General features: G+C 42.2%; 2 protein-coding genes across 2 annotated transcripts in view; one reads left to right on the top strand and one right to left on the bottom strand.

Annotated features, from left to right (window-relative positions):
* Window positions 1–3934, top strand: part of LOC117943405 (matrix remodeling-associated protein 8-like) — a 3945-nt gene extending 11 nt beyond the window's left edge. The window contains exons 1-7 of the mRNA XM_034869511.1: window positions 1–259; window positions 953–979; window positions 1102–1410; window positions 2275–2376; window positions 2468–2601; window positions 2738–2917; window positions 3737–3934. The exon at window positions 1–259 is cut by the window's left edge and continues 11 nt beyond it. Of these exons, the coding sequence (XP_034725402.1) occupies window positions 208–259; window positions 953–979; window positions 1102–1410; window positions 2275–2376; window positions 2468–2601; window positions 2738–2917; window positions 3737–3934 (1002 nt within the window). The 5' untranslated portion in view covers window positions 1–207. The remainder of the gene's footprint in view (window positions 260–952; window positions 980–1101; window positions 1411–2274; window positions 2377–2467; window positions 2602–2737; window positions 2918–3736) is intronic.
* A 7670-nt stretch (window positions 3935–11604) lies between these two features.
* per3 (period circadian clock 3) overlaps window positions 11605–20000 on the bottom strand; it is a 16377-nt gene continuing 7981 nt past the window's right edge. Inside the window, 15 exon segments of the mRNA XM_034869365.1 lie at window positions 11605–12445; window positions 12978–13128; window positions 14562–14748; window positions 14943–15135; window positions 15251–16146; window positions 16228–16479; window positions 16658–16819; window positions 16930–17069; window positions 17151–17262; window positions 17342–17441; window positions 17529–17657; window positions 17950–18058; window positions 18270–18426; window positions 19100–19206; window positions 19365–19443. Coding sequence (XP_034725256.1) covers window positions 12323–12445; window positions 12978–13128; window positions 14562–14748; window positions 14943–15135; window positions 15251–16146; window positions 16228–16479; window positions 16658–16819; window positions 16930–17069; window positions 17151–17262; window positions 17342–17441; window positions 17529–17657; window positions 17950–18058; window positions 18270–18426; window positions 19100–19206; window positions 19365–19443 — 2897 coding nt within the window. The 3' untranslated portion in view covers window positions 11605–12322.

The raw sequence follows: 20000 nt of genomic DNA, 5'->3' as shown, positions 1-20000 counted from the left end.
GGGTGGGATTAGTTCACTTCGGTCCTGTTTTGGTTCTGTGCTGAAGCCCTAACGCGGCGCTGCCGCACTCACACTCTGAAATTTCACCGAATCAAGTCCTGCTGTTGCTGTTGCAGAGGATATATAATTCTGGTTTTCTTACCCTCGGGACCATCTGCCAGGTGCAGAGACTTGACAAGTCCCCGTCCGTACCTTCACCATACCAACATGAAGTCAGAGAGGGTGGACATCATTTTTCAGGCTCTCCTCTTAATCCACAGTAAGTAGGCTGCGTGCAGAGAATGCATACATAACCTACCATAGTTTTAAAACAGTAGCCTCTTAAAGCCAAACATCTGCACCAGTATTGGTAAGGTTTATATTAAATTACATTTTTTTGTTCTTATTTCCTTTTGTTCTTTGATTAGATTAGGCTTCATATTTTAAGACTTTGAAAATACAGATTTAAAGTGTTAGAAAACGTGTCAGTTAATTTGCTGAACTTTAGAGATAGAACCTATTTATCTGAACATTTCAGACTCATAATAAAGCCAGACCTTATGCTTTCCTCCGGTCTACCTCAAGCTTCACACTCTTTCTCTCTCTCTCACACACACACACACACACACACACACACACACACACACACACACACATACACACACATTCCTGACAGATGAGTTTTACTGACTCAGTGTCCAAAGCATCATGAGTGTAGGCCAGTCATTAGCTTAACTGCACTTTATGAATAGTAGCATCAACAGTGAAGATTTTCCACTATTGTTTTCAATTAGGCATGTTAAGTTTTTATTTTTGGTTTGTCTGATCTCATTTGCTGACCTTTTAATCATTTTCCGCTGCAGTTCAATCTGAATTTAGGGAGTCTTCCAACATGTAGGAGTGTAACAGTCTGACAGGGTCTGTTTAAGTGATTATCCTGTTTCACTTTCCCTACTGTTTTTTTTTATTTCAGTCCCCGTGGCCTATCTCTTCACTGCAGGTGTGTTTCTCTCAGTGTTTGTACATGTACAGTTATGATTTATAGCTATGCATTTTAATTCAGGGATTTAGTAAATGCTCTTTGTCTCAGGGAGTAAACTCTACACCCTCTCTGTCCTCTAGTGTCAGGTCAGTCTGACAGCAGCAGCAGCAGTGTGGTGGTGGCAGGCTATAACGTGAGCGCCCCCGCCGGGTCAAGGGTGGTGCTGCAGTGTGTGAGCGGACGCATGGTGTGGACAAGGGACAGGGTGAGGGACAGGCAGAGGGTGGTCCACTGGGACATGTACCGGGCCCGTCCAGACTACACCATGGAGAGGGTGCTGGACATGTTCTCTGCAGGGGACCAGAGGATCTACAACTCCTACAACCTGGGCAGAGTTGGACTCAGCCCAACAGCCTTCAGTGATGGAAACTTCTCCCTGGTCATCAAAGGTCACACTTTCATCATGTCTGTAGCTGTTGGTGAATTGGTCTAGTCATGACTGACGTTACTTTGTATGTCTGATTCATTCAAGCTCTGCTTTTAGGTAATTTTCAGAACTGATCTCTTTAAGAGGACCAAATTGCTTATTGCTTTGAATACTTGTACTCAGTAGGCCATCTGGTTAATTGATCATTCACCTGCAACTAAACACAGCCCCGCGAACAAATTGGTTCTGTATTTTTTTGGGCTATATAGTTTGGAGAATATTATACATCCCTTACGAAACTGACAGCAGGGCAGGACTCAAAGAAAAAGTCACAATTGCAAATCCATCTCCTACTTCAGCAGCATGGACAGCCCCATGGATTTAGAAATACACGACCCAGTTAGGCTACTGATATTTCAGAGCCATGGTCGGGGCCATAGATTCTAAGTTGGAAAAATATTAGTCCGCTAAAGTGAGTCACAGAAATAAGTCAGGCAGACTAGATTAACATATTCAACTAAACAACCCCTCTTGTCCTGCTCTCTCTCTTTGCTAGTAGGGGATGGGGGGGGGGGGGGGGGGGGGGTGGTGTATGTGAAAATTCTTCTGTTCTGTAAAGGGCTTTGGGGAAATTCAAAATCTCCGCACAACAACACAAGTGAGAGTTGACTCCAAAGCAGCAGTGGTTTTGAATTTAGGTATTTATTATCTTAACATCTGTACTTGTTGTACGTCTGCCAACAATTGAATGAAAAAAAAGGAAGTAATGTGAAGATGATTTATAACTCATGAACAACAAAGTGTTGTCATTTTTGTATCCTTTTAAGCAAACAGATACGAATGACTTTACCCCACATTATACACATGTTTCTGCATGTGATCACAGACGTGACGATGAACGACAGAGGTCTGTACTCTTGCAACCTCCACCATCTCTACTGCCACCTGTACGAGATGGTCAGAGTGCAGCTCAATGTCACTAAATCGCGTACGTAGCCTCTCACACAGTACCGACTATCAGCCTCTTCGATGCATAGCAACGTCAAAGTTGACTTGGTATGTCTTTTTTGCACACAAAGGTCGCAAAGAGCAGCGCTTCTGGGATGGACAAAAGGCAGTGTATGTGGTGTTGCTTGGTAGTACCGTGGTGTTGCCGTGCATCAATCGGCGTAGCGTGTGGACAGACTGGAGCAACGAGGAGGAGGACCAGCAGGTGTGTGGAGTGCATGAGCTTATTTGCAGGTTTTCTTCAAACAGTGAGTGTCAGTCTAGATCTACTTTTAAATTAGAGGGATTTTGTGATATTTACTAAAAAAATGTAACTCTTCCCCTACCTTGGTGGCTTCCAGGTGGTCCACTGGGACCGTCAGTCCCCAGGAGTCCACCACGACCGCGCTGACCGTCTGGTGGACCTGTACGCCTCTGGGGAGCAGCGTAGCTATGGACCGCTGTTCCTACAGAGGAAGATGAACATCAGCAATCAAGCCTTCTCAGAGGGAGACTTTTCACTTTCCATATCTGATCTGCAGGTGTGCCTGAAATGCACTCACTCCCTTGGCATCAATCAATACAGTGTTTGGTTGTGTGTGTGTGTGTGTGTGTGTGTGTGTGTAAGGAGAGCAACAGAAAACCCTAATAGTTTCAGTACACATAGTAAAAAACAAGGGATACAGGTCCCATCAAAGTCACCCTCACTGTGTGTGTACATGTAAACAGTGTTTCTAGAACACATGGAACTTTCATTAGTAATGCAGCTCTGGAAATGAAAACTTTATCTCTATGTTTGGAAAATTAGTTTGGCAGTCCCAGAAACTTGAGGCTTTTTTTCCCAATAGTTACAACAGTAACTGTCCAAAAGGACTTCCTGTCCCCTGTGTGCCTTTTATAGTAGTAGCAAGTTTATACAAGTTTACAGTTACATTTTAAGAATCTATGTGCCGTTTTCTTCTTTTGACAATACAACTGAAACCCTTAAAATATGGCGTTCCCCCTACCTTCAAAGCTGTTTGGAAGTCAATGTTAGTACTCCTAAAAACTTAGCCACTTAATAACCATCAAACAGTTGAATATTTTCAGTTTATTTTACAAAGTAATTTAGGCGGACTAACCCTAAGGGTTGGATGTTCAAGGGTTTGATGTAAACAAATCTTTAACAGCATCAGAAACCTTTAATAACCTTTATTAAAGATTTAGTTGCGCTCTTGCGTTAGTATAAATCCATTCGTGTTTTTAAACTTCATCTTATAATTTGTTGTCTGGTGTTTACACTTTTATCACAGATTCTCTCTCACGAAGGTACGGGCAGTTTAATGAATGTGTGTGTTTGTCTGTCTACATTCAACACACAGCCCACAGACAAGGGGATGTATTCCTGCCACCTCCACCACCATTACTGTGGTCTGCATGAGAGAAGAGAGTTTCAGGTCACAGTGGAAGCACCAGTGATTCAGACCACCCTGCCAGCCAAAGCACTGCCTAGTGAAGACAGGGGTAACACACACACATACACACACACATTGTGCTTTCCCATTAGTGAGTCAGTGTGAGTGCCTAAGCAAAGAGGATGTTTTATGATCTAGTGTATTTGTACAATTAGGATTAAAAACCACACACATTTGTGCCTTATTGTTTGGTCCTCATTACTAACATTTCGGTTTTGTTTCTGCCTCAGACTCTCCAAAGAGCGAAGTAACTTTAGAGAGAGAAGCTCTTATTTTGGAACTTTTCTGTTTGTTTCATTGGAGATTTCTTTCTCGCACTGTCAGCTTGTCAGACGCCAAACCAAACCCCTGTAACTACACACACTCCCTCACAGCCTAGTTCTCCAGACTTCACTCTCATCGCACCTTCTTGTCACCCACCGCTATCCACTATTTCATCATCGTGCTGCTACCATTTCTTTTCTTGTTTTCTTTCTTGGGGTTGTCTTTAGTGTATTATCCACGTTTTTTCTTAGCTTGTTCCTCTCCGTTTCTCCTCTCTGGAATGCTTAGCTTTTACTTTTACATTTTCTCACTTCTTTAACCTGCCAGAAAAATCATTTCACTAAGTGCATGTTAGAAAGAGGGAAAGAAAAGAGAGAAGAAGAGAGGGATTGGCACGTTGGCGGTGTCAGTTGCCTATCTCAAAGTTTTGTAGAATGAGAGAGTTTTTTCATGCGTGTGTTTCCAGTAGATCACTAAAGCAATAGCCGATAATTCCAGATGTATCAATGTGGGAAAATTGTTGAGAGGTTAAACACGCCTGTGGTCAAGTCCGTCTGTGTGTGTGTGTGTGTGTGTGTGTGTGTGTGTGTTGTGTGAAAGAGTGTGCCAAGTTTGATCTCATTTCGATGGAATCTCTCGCATACAGTCTTAGGACTAAAGTCCAGCTCTACCCACCCAATGAATCCTTCACTCCCTGAGTTTTGCATCATGGAAATGCTACCGGTTAAAAACAAGATGCATACATGATTTTTTCAGTGCAGGAATGAGTTTGCAGAGTTCTTTCTTTTGTGCACTCAGACATTAGAAGCCCACTGTAGTATTTTATCTTCTTATCTGCTCCTGTTTTGCCCTCTCTGACTGTCTGCTGTCCTGTTGACTTTGGCTCTATCCTGACATTCTGAAGAAGTTTCACTCTTCCTTCTGTCCAGACTCTTTCTGTTTCCCCACTTTGATGATCCCACATGCTTAGGTTTGTTCATTTTCCTCACACTGCTTTCACTCACTTCTTTCTATCGCTTTTTTCACTTTGTTTTTGCAGTTCCTAATAAAGAAAGAGAACTGTTTTCAGGGGTTTATGGTCAAGATCAGGACATTTGCTCAGGACAGACGGAGACAGAGACAAATGAGTTTTTTTTTTTAAATAAATGGAGATATACAAAGAGTTGAAGAAATATAGGTCACCCCTCCCTTCTTCTAAACACAAACACATACTGTGTGTTCCCATCTGTAAACTAAATAATAGGACCCTGGACTTTTAATGTTAATGAACATGTTGTTTTCATGTAATCTGCAGATGAGCAGCTGTGTATGCACGTTGAATTTGTGTTGGGGATCAAGGTCTTTTCTGGCTTCATTTTGTGAAGAAAAACCTCCCAAAACCTCCCAAAACCTCCCAAAACCTCCCAAAACCTCCCACAGTCCCCTTCCTCTCCCTTGGCTCTTCTCCTCTGTTCCATCCTGCTCTGTCCTTCCTTCACTCTTCCTCGCCTTGCTTTTCTTTGTTTCACTGCCAGGAAAAGTAAATCACAGCATGACTTTTTCTCTGGATCTCATTTTGCCGCAAATATGTTGAGTCTGAGGTCCACAGCTGCTTCTTGCGTTGCACTTTTTTGACGAGGCAAAATGAAAACAGGCTTTCCCTCCCCCTCTGCTTCTCATCACTTAGCAGATATATCACCTAATGCTTAATTATTCCTCGCTGCCCTGGAAATGTGTTCAGCATTCCTTACAGCCAGGAAATGTCATTACATGTTAAAATAAGTAAATAATAATAATGATTTCCAAGGTGTTGGAGCTTAGGTGGCATCATACACACACACATCCAATAACAAATGTAAACACTTATGCAGTTACACGTGCACAGACTGAAATAGTTTTAGTCGGTCTTGCAGTCTCTTCACGTTAGATGTACTAGCTTAATCTGCCACTGCAAACACACATTAAACAGACCAATGAATGCCCCGGGAACAAAGACAAAACAAATTTGAGTAAAAATGAAGTTCAAAAGTTCATTCTTTTCATGTGGTCATTGTGTGCGCGGCTGTATTTAGCACTCAAGCTAAACTGTAGCACGCTAACATGCTTACAATGACTATTTAACCATGCAGATTGTTAAACGGTAATGTTCCCACTGTGTTTTTTGTAACATTTGCAAATTAGCACGAAATATAAAGTTCCGGAACTTTATATTTAGTAGATATTGACGGTAATACATTCAAATATTTGATGATTTAAAAGATTGATTTGATAAGGGCGCTAGATTAAGGGATGACACTTTATTACAATTCAGAAGGGAGATGTGTATATGTCTTGAATTCAATGACAATGCATCGTATAATTGTTGAGACATTTCACTCAAACCTACAAACGGTAACCTTCCCAGGAAAGGGCCGCAGGTCAGATTTGAACCCGGGCCGCTTTAAGGGAACTCAGCCTACATGGGGTGCACGTTCTACTTGATGAACTTGAGGCCTCCCTGACATAATGCACGTTTCAGGCACTTCCACATTGGCTTCACTTTTCAGGCCCGGAAGTTGGTGCTTGGGAGCCATGATCTAGACCAAAGTTTTTGCTATTCAATGAGGATATGTTATGATATTTCAGAATAATTGAGAACATAGGCTTGCTGATTGAACTAGAGGGAAAGTCAGCAAGGTTGATTCTTCAGGTACCATGAATATCTCTGCAAATTATAGTCAGTATTGGAGACAAAAGAAGAACCGTTTTCTTTATTTTTACTTGATCAAAATAAAAAGACTTGACTTGGACCACAGTGTACGGTACAATACCGTCACAGAGAGGGGAGTCTAATCCTACCCTTGACTGTTAAATGAAGGCGCAGTGAGGTCATAAATTGAATAAAGTTGTGCTTAAGTGAATTTTGAATGATCAGTTATTAGAGCTTCGATCAGTATTCCTCAAGTTTAATTTTTTTTTTTTTTTCACTTTGTTTTACGCACCACTAAAACGCTACTATCAGTGTGTACTGCTTCCTGTAGGCTATATGATTAACTGTATGCTAACTAACCAATGAAGCTGTGTATGCAAAAATATGTTGATGTTCAGACTGTATTTTTTTTTGTGGAATGTTCCTTTTTACAGTTATTAAAATTCAATGTTTGAGGCAGATTTTTGAATGAAGTCTGTCGTTTGTGATTGGTTCGAAGAGATGATGTCTTTTTGTTTGAATGTAGACAAAATAAATGTTTGGTTAAAGGCTAGGAAAAGACAATGGCTCGGCTCTATTCAAGTGTCCCAATAAGCCATGGCAGTGTAACAGCTGGCTCACTGTTATGCACAATACCTGGGGTCTCATTTATAAATGTGTAGAACGCACAAAACAGAGCTGAAACTGTGTGTACACCACTTCCCACGCAAAGGTTGTTATTTATTAAAAAAAAAAAACTTGAAGGGAGAATGGCCATCATTTCTTAAATGTGAGTACGACCCATAACAGGTGTAGGACTGACGTACGTTGAGTACACCTACTATATACGCCAGAAAAAGTCTGCAACATTGTTTTAGCCTGTGGGGTTCTGCACAATATCATGCAGGAAAACAGGGTGCCATAAATGTCTTGATGGAGCCAGATGACCCGATGCCAGAGACCAGTGTCCAGCACAGCCCCAACTGGGGGCTATATGAAGGAGACAGGACATTATTCCTTACTTTAAAAAAGGTATAGTGTTATGTTTGGCAGTGATATTTAAAACAGGAAACATGACAACGCACAACTTTTTTTTTAATTCTTCAGGTTTTTGGCTGTCATTTAAAGTGTCATTAATGGCCACAAGTGAACAATTTAATCCTGCTATTGACCGACATATTTTAAAGCCCACTGAAACTGAAGGAAGTATTATTCCTTCTTTCTTCCGGAAAGTGAATCGCCTTTTTGAGGGGCTTAAGATACTCAAAATCTCACCATATTCGCAGGTTGCATTAAGCCTGGTGAAAATGTACTGTAAGGGTTTCGGGAATGTGCGCAAAGAAAATGGCTCGCTGGCAAAGTCAAAAAAATTGAACCCCTGCAGTACGTTTAACGTGGACTCACGAAATTTTGTACACACATGACGCATGTCAGGACGTACAAAAAACCCTATTGGAGCCATACCCTGAACCCAACAAGAAGTCCGCCATTTTGAATTGAAAGTTCAAAAATTGTGTGATTTTGGCCATTTCCACGTCTTACTTTAACAAGTTAACTCCTCCTAGAGAATTCATCCAATCAACTTCAAATTTGGTCTGTGCCATCTTAAGACCTTAGATATTAAAATGTATTAAAAGAAGAAAAAAAATGTAAAAGAAAAACTCATGTCTTTGGGCATGGCTGTGGTGGCGCGGCTCTCATGTGCGTTTCACAATCAAAACAGGAAGCAGGTGTAACTTGAGTGTACATTGTCCAATTGGCATGAAACTTTTCAGGGTTCATAGGTGTCCAACCCTGAGGAGCTATAGAGACAGATATTTACTCAAAGTAATATCACCCCCTAGTGACAACAGGAAGTAACCTTAAAAGTCAAGTTGCTATAATTATACAAAAAAACTCCTAGAGATTTCACTAGATCGACATCAAATTCGGTCTGTGTCATCTAAAGACCTTAACGATGAAAAGCTATTAAAAAAAAAAACTTTTCGTCCAACAGTGTGGGCGTGATGGCTATTTTGATCATTTATCAATGAACGAAGAAGTTGTTGTAACTTTAGTGTACATTGTCCAATTTGGCCCAAATTTCTCAGGATTGACAACTGTCCAGGCTTGAGGACATTTACAGGCAAATATTTACTTTTGGTCATAGCGCCCAACAGGAACAACAGAACAACAGGAGCCTTGTATGACAAACATCATCCGATTTACATGACACTTATATTGTGTGGTCTACATGTGATACTGAGCTGCCCCCTATACTTTAACTAAAGTAGGCTATGTAATCAGGCCACGGTCCCTTTCTTAATATTTGAACCCTTTAAGGTAGAGCCTTGTGTGCGGTGTCATTGAAGCCAGCAGAGTTCCTATGTCATTGTTTACGGATTGGCCTGCCCCCTTTGATTAAACCACGCCCCCTTTCATTACTGGAGAACCATTTAAGGAAGTCTTGTGTGACGTATCACTCTGAGTTCCTTTTTCATTGGTGATGTTTGGCCCATCCCCTATGCAGAGGCCACGCCCCCACTCACGAAGGGTGACCGATTTAAGGTAGAGTCCTATGTGAGGTATCAATAAACTCAGCAGAGACTTCCTTTTTCATTGGTAAAGGTTTGCCCCGACCCACGTGCTCTGGGCTCGGCCCCTTTCACAGCTAATGAATTAATGACGTAGACTCTTGTGTGGGGGTACCATTCAACTCAGCAGAGTTCCCTGTTCATTGGTGACTATTTACAGTGTCTGAGTGCCGCGCAAATGCACGGTTGCAAGGAGCGGCGTCCGCCCGTAACCGCGACACGCGAGGGCCCGTCCAACACTGCTTGCAGATTCAATTCGGCTGCTTTTTCCAGCCCGTCAGGAGACTGGGTCGGGGTGGTGGTCCAGGCTCATAGTTCACGGTGGCCTGACTGACTCGTGAAAAAAAACACAAGTAAAATAAAAAAAACTATACATAAACAGTTTGTGTTTGATTTGTTTGTTTCATAATAATACTTGAGTTCATGATTTTAATGATTTTGTATTTGTATTTTTGGGGTTACACGACAGACAGTTAAAATTCCTGAATAAAGATAATAAATCAATGACATTTATGACTGTTTCCAGCCAGTGCATCTATCAATGTGTGACCATTCTTACGCTTCGTTTGGTGTGATGCGAAGGTTTCATGAATCACACGTGAAGTCTGTCATAACAGGAGTTCTGCTCTAATATCTGCGCTGGTTTCTACAATAGGTTGATAAATGAGGGCCAATGTGCAGTCCTTCACTTAAACTCTGACCCATGCAGAAAGTAACTGTGAAAAAAAAAAAAAAAAAAAAATAATAATAAAAAAGAGTATTGATGCCAGATGAACTTTTTTTCACTCCATAACATCCACGTTACCAAACAGATTAAATCCAGCTGTGTTATTTGCGCCTGTACTGAGTGAATAGTTCTGGTACTGTTTATCAAAGCTGTCCCAGAGTGCCGTTTTGGACAGTATTATTAATAAAGGTAGTCTATAGAGCAGGTTTCCCTACACTGTGCAAGAACAGGCCGAAATTATAATTCAATTTGCAGCAATTCACCAGATAATTTGGCGTAATGACAGAACAACTGCATGCCAGGGTCATTAACATGCTGATGTTCAGCATTATAAGGTGCTTTGCATTGACCATTTATGGTTAAAAATGGGCGTGTACAGGGCGGGATAAGAGGCTGATTCAAATACGCTCACTAAGTACACTCTCATTCTAAAGGGAATATTGCTCACAGCTGTGTGTACGCATGGTTTTATAAATCAGATGTTTTTTTGGTGTACGCCATTTTTGGCTTTTAGGCATACATACACTTTCAGTAAGGATTCTACGCAGTTTTATAAATGTCCTGGACCCTTAAACTGATGCTAAATACAATTCAGCCATCAATAATTTTACTATTTGATATTTAACCTGCACTTTTCCTACTGTGGCAAGTAAAATGTACGCCTCTATTAACTTAGTGGCTCCCAAACTATTTTTCATTGCATCATTTGGAAGTTCAAAGCAAGACAAGCGTCATGTTTGAGTTCACTGATGACATTGACTGATGTCTCTTTGTTTCTTTTCGTTCCCAAATGAGCCATATTCGCAGACCTTTTGCACAATATTTACTTTTACTTTACAGGAAAAGCACAAATAGAATAAATATGTTTGAGCCTCAGTTCCAGCAATTAAGCCATGTAATGCAAAAATCTAGAATGTTAGCCTATTAGCTGTACACATTGGCCGCGGAAGCGCCACAAAGCGGAGCTTTTTTCATTTCGGCACCCATGGGTGTCTGTTCACACCGGCGGCAAAAAAAAGACTGCCTGGGTGAAAATGTTTTAAGCCAGGTGGTACTCAAACACAGGAACGCCACAGTGTGGCCGGATACTTTAAACAAGACCAGAAAGCAATTAGGCAGAGAAAGAGAGAGAGACTGCAGCCATTACTGTAACAGGCCACACAGTTGTGTCATGAAGACACTTCATGAGGTTATACATTTACCAATGATGAAACAAAATTCCTTCTGTCGAGTGGAGAGAAGCAAGATCTCTTTGAAACCGGATAAAATGCGCAACTGGTGTAAAAAACGCCAGGCGCCCAATTGGTGCTTTGCAACGCATTGCAGCGCATTGCTTCGCAGCCAATGTGTTGCAAGCGTCATGTCTGTCAACTTTAAAAAATAATCTTATCTTTTGTTACACACAGTGTAAGACAAAATTCATCCGTAAACCCAAGATCAGAGGACATTCGGGGCCACGCTGTGTCTGTACAATTAAAAAGGTCGGCTACAGGTACTGTAGGGTGATAACCAAGATACTGAGTGGAGAAAGGACTTGCTACATGACATTTTGTACATAGAGGTGGACAAGAGAAAACCAACCAATAGAATAAGAGAATATACTCTAATAACAATCATCTTAGACCAGAGTAGACAAGATTATAAACAATATAAACAGAGCGCAGTTAATGCGTTATCTTCATGTTAATCCCAAAAATTTACCATATATCAACCACGGTTAATTTACTATGCAGCTCAAGGTGTTGATGTAGTCGACTTACTGTACAACCTGCAGACAAGAGTCTGGTGTGTGTGTTCTGATACTCAAACTGGGCTAGCACCATCTTTGTCTTTGTCACCCAGTCCCACTAATACGACAGACTGGGAGTGTGCAGTGCACACAGTGCTCATGTTCAGAGGCATGTTCAGGGGCCATCTTCTTATAGTGAGAGTCAAGTGGTTCATGGTCCCAATTACTGGTCAGCCTTAAATACAAACTAAACCCCTAAAGGGGTCTATGAACATGACAAGAAGAGAGGTATAATATTTATGGTCAGATAAAGGCAGTCACAATAGGCCGGCTGAAAGAAAATGAGAAAATGCCTGTCTCTTTTGCCTCCTCTGTTCCTCAGAGCCTTCTCCCGCCTCCGATACCTTAACAAGCATGTTAAACGTCAAACTAAAGCATAGGGACCTACTCCTCCGGATTGGTCAGAAGAGATACATGGTGGGAGTTGTTAAGGTTTCTGGCAGGGCTGGTTCAATGTGAGTTGGGTGGTTGGTTGTTTTGGGGTCCAGGTCTCTCAAGTGTCCGCCACAGGTTCGATGGAGTCCTGCTGGGGGATCTCCAGAGAGGACAAGCTATCGGGGGCAGTAGGGTGAGGGGAGTGGGCGACCTCTGGTCCCGAGTTGCAACTCACACAACCCTGTTAGGCACAAAGTAGTTGGAATCAATGGAAAAATATTTTGATCGTCCAATTAGACAGGCATATGTTTACGGCATTTACTTTTTAACTGTAACGTTTTGGGACAGATTTGCGGGATTGCTATGGACAAAGTACACCCAGCCAGTCCATACAGTCCATTGTATTAATGGACAAGAGAAAATTAGGTTTAAGCATGTATTCAGCATTTTAAATAGCTCACACTGCAGTGCTGTGTCAACAGTTACCTTCATTTTAATTTCTATGCAGTGTTTTCCCTTGTGAGGTACAAATGTTCCACCAAAACAAGTTCCTTTCAGAGACTATTTTAAATCGCCACCTTCGCAGCGTCAGGAGCTTAGTGCTGCTAAGTTGTTTAAGAGTTTTTCTTTCCAACTGTGCTGTGGAGATAGGGCTGGCAATGCAAGACTACGAAGGCTCACCAGTCTCTCTTTACAAAAAGAATTATCAAACATTTGTTTAGGTGAGCAGAAAGATTAATATGTTAGTGGTGAGTGTGATCGGAGAACCTCACCTGTGTGTCTATCCCATTTGGAATAGTCTGCTCTTGGATCCAGGGATGGACCTCAAACAGCTCCGCTCTCTGTTCCTCGCTGAACCAGGGTTGGAGGGACTGCAGCACCCGGAGCTTCTCCCTGTCCTCTGCCAACACCTCATTATGGTCCCTGGAGGAGAGAAAAGACAAGATACAAGGCAAGGAACAAGGGTTAAATGTCATCTTACACGTAAAAAACAATACATGTTTCTGGAAATGATACCTTCAAAAAGTGAGATTGTCTCACATTCAAGGATTAGACACTGTCATTACACAATCAAATCTGCAGCGGGCACATGTAAAGCTAAATTTCACCTCTCCATTAAGTAGCTACCCTCACTAGATGAAGAGTGACTGTCTAGATTAGAACGACACCTGTCTCAACAGCCATATTAATACCAGGTTTGAGGAGTAAAATCAAGGGAATAGAGCAGCAGAGTCATCAGACAACTGTCAAGCCACCATATATTTTAGATTGTTCTGTTTATATTTCTTTATTTAAAAAGGAACAATGGACATTATTCAACATGAGCACAGAGTCCAAAATGAACATGGGCCAGATTTAGCCATGTAGGCTAATTTTCATCTGCAGTCCCTAGCAGGTTAATGACTTAAAAGAATTAGATCAGCTACAAAGATACAACAAATAAGCATAAAACCAGAACACACAGTATCACAGAATGTCATCCAATGATCGCAAGCATGAAAGGACATACAAATTAGAAGAAGTTTTAAGAATAGTAAACCAAAACCAGCTGCTTAAAAGAGTTTGACAGGACACAGAAAAAAAGATAAGTAAGAAATTCATTTTACGGTAACAGCTTTCACGAGTTTCCTGGAACTCCCAAACTAGTGTTCCAGTCATGAAAACACCTGGAAATGTATTACATTTAATATATACAATTCTTGTATAAATACAATTACATCTAGCTGTTCCTGCTCATCAAGCTAGTGCTATAAGAATAATTAATAAAATGAAAATTATAAATATATACTGTATGTGTGTGCTGCCCTCTCCTGGCACGCAACATGGTGACTGTATCTTTAAACCTATTAGACATTTTGGGTTTGAGCTTTGACCCTTGTAACAACATGCATGTCACAACCTACTGTATTACAATACTATTTAAGTTAAACAATGCTTTGACAATAACACACTTTACAGTAGTTACCTTGTCAATTTTTGTCTAAGTTTGAAGTTCATATGAGGGACCCGGAGTATCAGCCAGCGCTTGAAGTGAGCATTTTAACTGCCACATTTCACACTGCCTCTTTCACTCTTCAGCCACCACCACCAGAAATAGATAAATTTTGTAGGAAATGTGTATTGCAAAAAGGGTAATGCCATAATATAATCAGTACAATCTAAATAGAATATAATTTGAGTATTGCTTTTCAAATAAATAATTCTCCGAAATGATGGTGATTCAAATGCAAATCACATTGATGCTCTGCTGTTGCTTTTCTGGCCACATTTCAACGTTTGATGCCTCAGCAAAAGCATTTTGGTTTTGCTCATCATGAGTAAAAATAGAAACGGTAAGAGTGGTTGTGGGTCTGTACCTAGTGTGGATCTGGTACGTCATCATGACACACTCAGGCGTGTGCTTGATCCTGCTCCACAGTGGGTTCTCCACCTGAATGTCGAAGCTGTGCTGGTGCTCTGCCGGTGCCTCCTGGCTCTTACGGGCATTGCGTGACGTGTCCGATGAATCATTACTTGCAAAGTATTTGCTGCTGTTGCTGCTGCCTGTAAGCCAGGGAATGCTCTGCATCAGTCACTTCACCCTACTAGTAAGTGAAACTCTTGTTCTCCTGTCTGGCATTGTCCTCAGCTATTAAATTTGATTGTTTTATTCATCCGCAATGTTCCATAAAATGTATTTTTTATTAATTTGGTGTTTGTTGATGTGTGTATTGTATGCATGTGTGTTTCCCTCTCACCAGTGAGTGAGGTGGAGGTTCCGTTAGAGCCAGATCCAGATCCAGATCCCAGAGAGCCTCCAGACTCCCCTGATCCAGACCCTGACGCATTGGAGCCTGTCCCTGATCTGGCATCCTCCTGCAGAAGCAGGTCAATCAGTTCACTGGATGTAGACTGGGCATCATGGTTCCCAGACTCTCTGGGGTTATCACCCTGATCAAGGCAAAGGTTTACAGTCAGAATTTAGTCAACCACTTATGCTGTGAATACAATTGGGAGAGGTATGTACTCTATATCAACAGACACTGGGTATGAATGGCAAACTGACCTGATTGGCATTTTGTTCATGGAGGCTCTTAGCATGGTTGTGCCCGATGCTGCTCTGTCCTTCACTTGGGTCCTCCAGCAGCAAGTTCAGCTGCAGCGGAGAACTTGAGCGAGAGCTGGAAAAAAGAGCCTGAGGCCCGGCTGCCTCCTCCTCGTCCCCGACAGAGGAGCTGGCTCTGGGTGTGCACAGCAGAGGGCCCAGGCTGGTCTGAGTGGTGGGGACAGGCTGGACTTGGAACTGAGGCTGGGGGAAGGGGATACTGTCAGATGCAAAGCCTGCCCTGGCGATGGGTGCATGGGGCAGCATGGAAGGAGTGGACGGAGGGTAAACGGATGGTGGGTAAATGGACCGGTAATCAAGAGTTGGGTAGCTGGGCAGGATGACAGCCATGACTGGAGTCATGTAAGGATGGATGCTCTGCGTTGGAGCCATCGGTTGAAGGTTGTGAAAGTTCTGGATATTTTGCAGATTCTGAAAGGGCTCCATCTGAATTGGTTGCATGCCTGGCAGACTCTGAGGAGACTGCATGATGTTGAAGTTGTAGCTGAGCTGCGTTTGGTCAGAAGACTGCAGCATCATGGGGGTTGCTTCAGGCAGCTGTTGTGGTCTAGGTGGTTGCTCCGGGCCAGGCTGGGTTGCCATCATTGGAATGAATGGCGCCTGTAGTGGTGATTTTTGGCTGTAGGGCGCCCTGTAACCACCTGGCTGAAGGCTTGCCACCATCTGGGGCTGGGAAGACTCTGAGGAGGGCCAGGGGAAGTTTGGAACACGGCAGGCAGGGCCAACTGGGGAAGCGTAGCTGTCTGAGGAACCCTGGGGTTTAGGGCGCTTGTGTCTGGGCTTTCCTCTCCTAGAGCGGTTTAACCCACCAGCGCTCACTGGATGTAGGTAGTTGCCTGTAGTGTAGTAGCCAGTAGTAATGATACAGTCACTAAATCCAGGCATGCTGTTATTCACATTTATAAGAAAAAACATACCTGGGTGATGGGAGTGAGCCATAGAGCTGTTGTCTAGCTGCAGATAGGAGCTGTAGGGGCTCTGGAGGATGCGATGGCGGAATCGATCCACAAACTCTTGCTCCTCCTTCTGGGTGTGAGCTGACAGCACCTCCTTGGTGAGACCTATGAACCTCCGTTCCTCTGTGGCCGGGCTCGGGGCGGGACAGAAAGGGGTCGAAGCAGCATCAGTAGGCTCACTGCCCATCGGGGCGTCCTCCAAAGCTGCAGCCTCTATGAGAGAACAATTTAGGAAAAACTATGTTTAGTACTTTACAGGCCTTACCTCCCTAAAAAAAACAAACACAAGAGAGTCATACACAAGAGAGTCATTCAAGGTATTATTAAATAAAGATTGAACTCCCATATGCATTGTATTTAAATGTAAGAGTAAGAGGCTATGTTTATGTACCTGATTCAGGCTGTGGCACATGGACAATGGTGCTACTGTATGAACACTGGCTGGTGCCAGAGACTACACTCATGGCCTTGGTGGACATTGTGATGTCTGTCAGAGGCGCTCCAACAACTGCTGCTGCCGTTGGGGCCACGGACGCCGCACCGTCCAACACCACTGCAATTTGAGGAGAAACAAGTAGAACTGTTCATGTTGATTGGGCAAGGAATATTACAAAATCATCGTAAAATGATAATAATGATGTGTTATATGTAGTGTTTTTATACCATCTGAGCTGGCCTGAGCTGTGTCAGTGGCTTCAGCAGGCTTGTTGTCTTCAGAGGTAGAAGATGAGGAAGAGGAGGTCGCCAAGGAATAAGAGTCACTCTTCCGCTTAAGAGCTGGGCCTGTACAGCTCTCCAAATATCTAGAACACAAAAACGCACACAATTAATAGTGTGACAGGAATAAGGTGCTTTTGCACGTAATACACTTAACAACCACACACCTGATGATGTTGTCCACACAGTTGATCTGCTGATAGGAGGGAATGTGCGTTTGCTTCCTGCCCTCTTCATGATCTCTGACCTCAGGGTTGGCGACAGCAGGGGGTAGACCTGCTGGAGGAATAAAGGGTAATTTTTTATTTTTTATATATTTGTTTATTTTTTCTTGTATTTGTACTTGGGAATGCATTACCTGTGGCCGGTTTGTAAGGATCATTTTTGTGGTTGGAATAAGCCTGCTGGCCCCAGTTTTTGACTCTATTAACATCAGCACAGATCTGCTGCAAAGTCATCTGCAATAACACACGTATGATGTATCAGCATAATGAACCTTTGCAGCTGCTTTACCACTGGCTCGTGATGTCACTGTGATGTCTCACCGGTTCCCGGTGTGAGTCCTCCCACAGGTTACCATTGCTGTCACTTGAAGAAGCCACGCTGATGTAGTGCTCATGGGAGCCGTTACTTCCTAAACTGCCGTAACCACTGGAACCATTGTTATGGACCGGCTGTGGAGAAGAGACACAAAGAAGTGAAGGAGAAACTCTGATAGAGAAAGTAAGTAAATAAGTAAGTAAGGAGGTGTGTGTGTGTGTGTGTGTGTGTGTGTATGTGTGTTAGTAAGGATGTACATCTATGGACATGTGTGTGGTCTAGGGGTGCAATTAAACTATCAATCTATTAATTAATACATCAATTATACAGTTAGGCCGAAGAAATGGCTGTCAAATTCTTTATTATCTTTTTTATCAAATGATAAATTATGATAAATATCTGAATGAACTGCACTTCAATAATGACCTGCAGGAAAAGCTTATAAATCTTTGCTTGCAGTTCTTTGATTTCCTCATGGGTGACTGGGACATCCTTTGTAGTCGGAGCAGCAAACACATCCTCATTCAGTGGACTCCTGGTGACAAATGAAGACAGCACAGTGATGTCATTTCATTTAATTTGTCTCTTTGCAACAACAGTGCTGCTACAGCATCTTCTCATAAAAAAAGGCAGATAACAAGACAGAAAAAATACCAAATCCTCCACCTGAGCACATGGAAAGCATTGAGACTTTATTAGTGAATATAGCACTTTAAATTGTTTTATTTTGTGCTGTTGCCACTCACGTCCTGACTTTATGCCGTCCAATGATGAAGGCCACCTTGCGGCTCCAAGGGTTGATGAAGCTGGACCAGCTGGTGTCCAATGTAATGTGGTCTCCATTCTTACAGCGCAGACGCACCGGAGAGTGCTCGAACGGAGACTGGCCAGCATACTTCAACACTACACATGGCACGAAGAGTTTGAGTAAGAAAAACAAGAGGGGTGAAGTTGTAGAAGACTTTATCATTGATCCACTGTGTGGAACCTTAGGTGGATCTCTAGAAGGATCTATATATATATATATATTACAATGATAACACACGGCTATGAGTCACTCATCAGGAAATGAAAATCACTTCCCACTTTGTGAACTCTCCTCTGCTAACTGCCTCTGTGGTCTGTGGCTTTTAAAATGTAAACATCAGACAAAAAATACATAAATTAAAAAAAAAGGCGCGCAAAAAAATAAATAAAAATTGACCACAAAAAAAGGAGGAGATGCAAGAGATGAGCTTTAGCTACGATTTCCCAACCACCACGGTAAACGCCTCTTCTCCCTGTTGAGGGAAGGAGGTACTGGATACACACGCTCAGGAGGAGCTTCTACCTGAATGCTTCTTCTTGCATTCATTGTAGGAACTGACAGGGTAACATTTCACTGGAATTATATTTTATGTTAATTGACGTAAAAATATTGATTGATCGAACTAAGTATTTGTGTTATCAGTTAATTTATAAATTATTGTTTCCGTAAATTAAAACTATTAATTAATTAGCATGTTCAATGTAAAAAAAAATCTCATCTCCATATACTAGTAACTTGAATTTGCAAACTTTGTCCTCAAACACTTACCTTTCCGGTGCACAGACAGCATGAGGGGGCGGTCGTCTGGGTGAATGCAAGTCAGCAACGACGTGCCAATCAGATCCTGGGGAAGGTATCCTAGCAACGGCACAGCCCTGTGGATTATGACCATCAAATTAGCTTTGTCAACACACTCCGTGCATGAAAAGGTTCTGTGTGTAGTTCAATTGTAATTTCCTCACTGGGGATCAATAAACAGTATACATGATAAATGAATTAAGTTGATTGTGCACATGTTTGTGTGTGTACTGACCTGTCATCCACTTCCAGGAACACACAGCCGGCGGAGTGGGTGGTGGTGAAGATTCGCTTCTCCATGGGGATTCGAGGCGCTACATAAGCGGAGGAAGTTGGACAAATATTCTCAATTAGAAAAAAAGGAAGCACATAAATAAAAAATATATAAATTAATTGATATTAAGTATTTATCGGGAAAATCTGTTTAAACTGTGCACAACATTTCTTCAGGTTCCTTCAAAACAGAGAGTTCCTTAATAAGCATGAAGAAGTTGAAGTATTTCGCTCACTATCTGCAATAGAACAGTATCTCATCAAGGTTTAATTAGGTGAATATGGGAGGGAAATTATTTCTTGTCATTATATATACCGTCTACCATTTTGCTTTCTATATCAAAGCAAAATGGGAACAAGAGCTTGAGCAAGATATCTCCTTGAATCCTCGGTTAAAATCTGTTCTGAAGCACACAGAGTAACTTCCTGCAACAGCTCCAATTAGGGTATCACTGTAAATTGGCGGTTCCAATATTGCAGTGATGGAAGGAGCGGGTGTGGGAGCTCAATAGAATGGAGGACATAACCCACAACTTGAGGCTCCAGAGGGATAACAACCCCACACACACACACACACACACACACACACACACACACA

This window comes from Etheostoma cragini, chromosome 4 (assembly GCF_013103735.1).
Source record: "Etheostoma cragini isolate CJK2018 chromosome 4, CSU_Ecrag_1.0, whole genome shotgun sequence".
In the NCBI taxonomy this organism is placed as follows: Eukaryota; Metazoa; Chordata; class Actinopteri; order Perciformes; family Percidae; genus Etheostoma; species Etheostoma cragini.
Note: the sequence above shows the minus strand (reverse complement) of the source record. Positions and strands in the feature narration are given on the sequence as shown.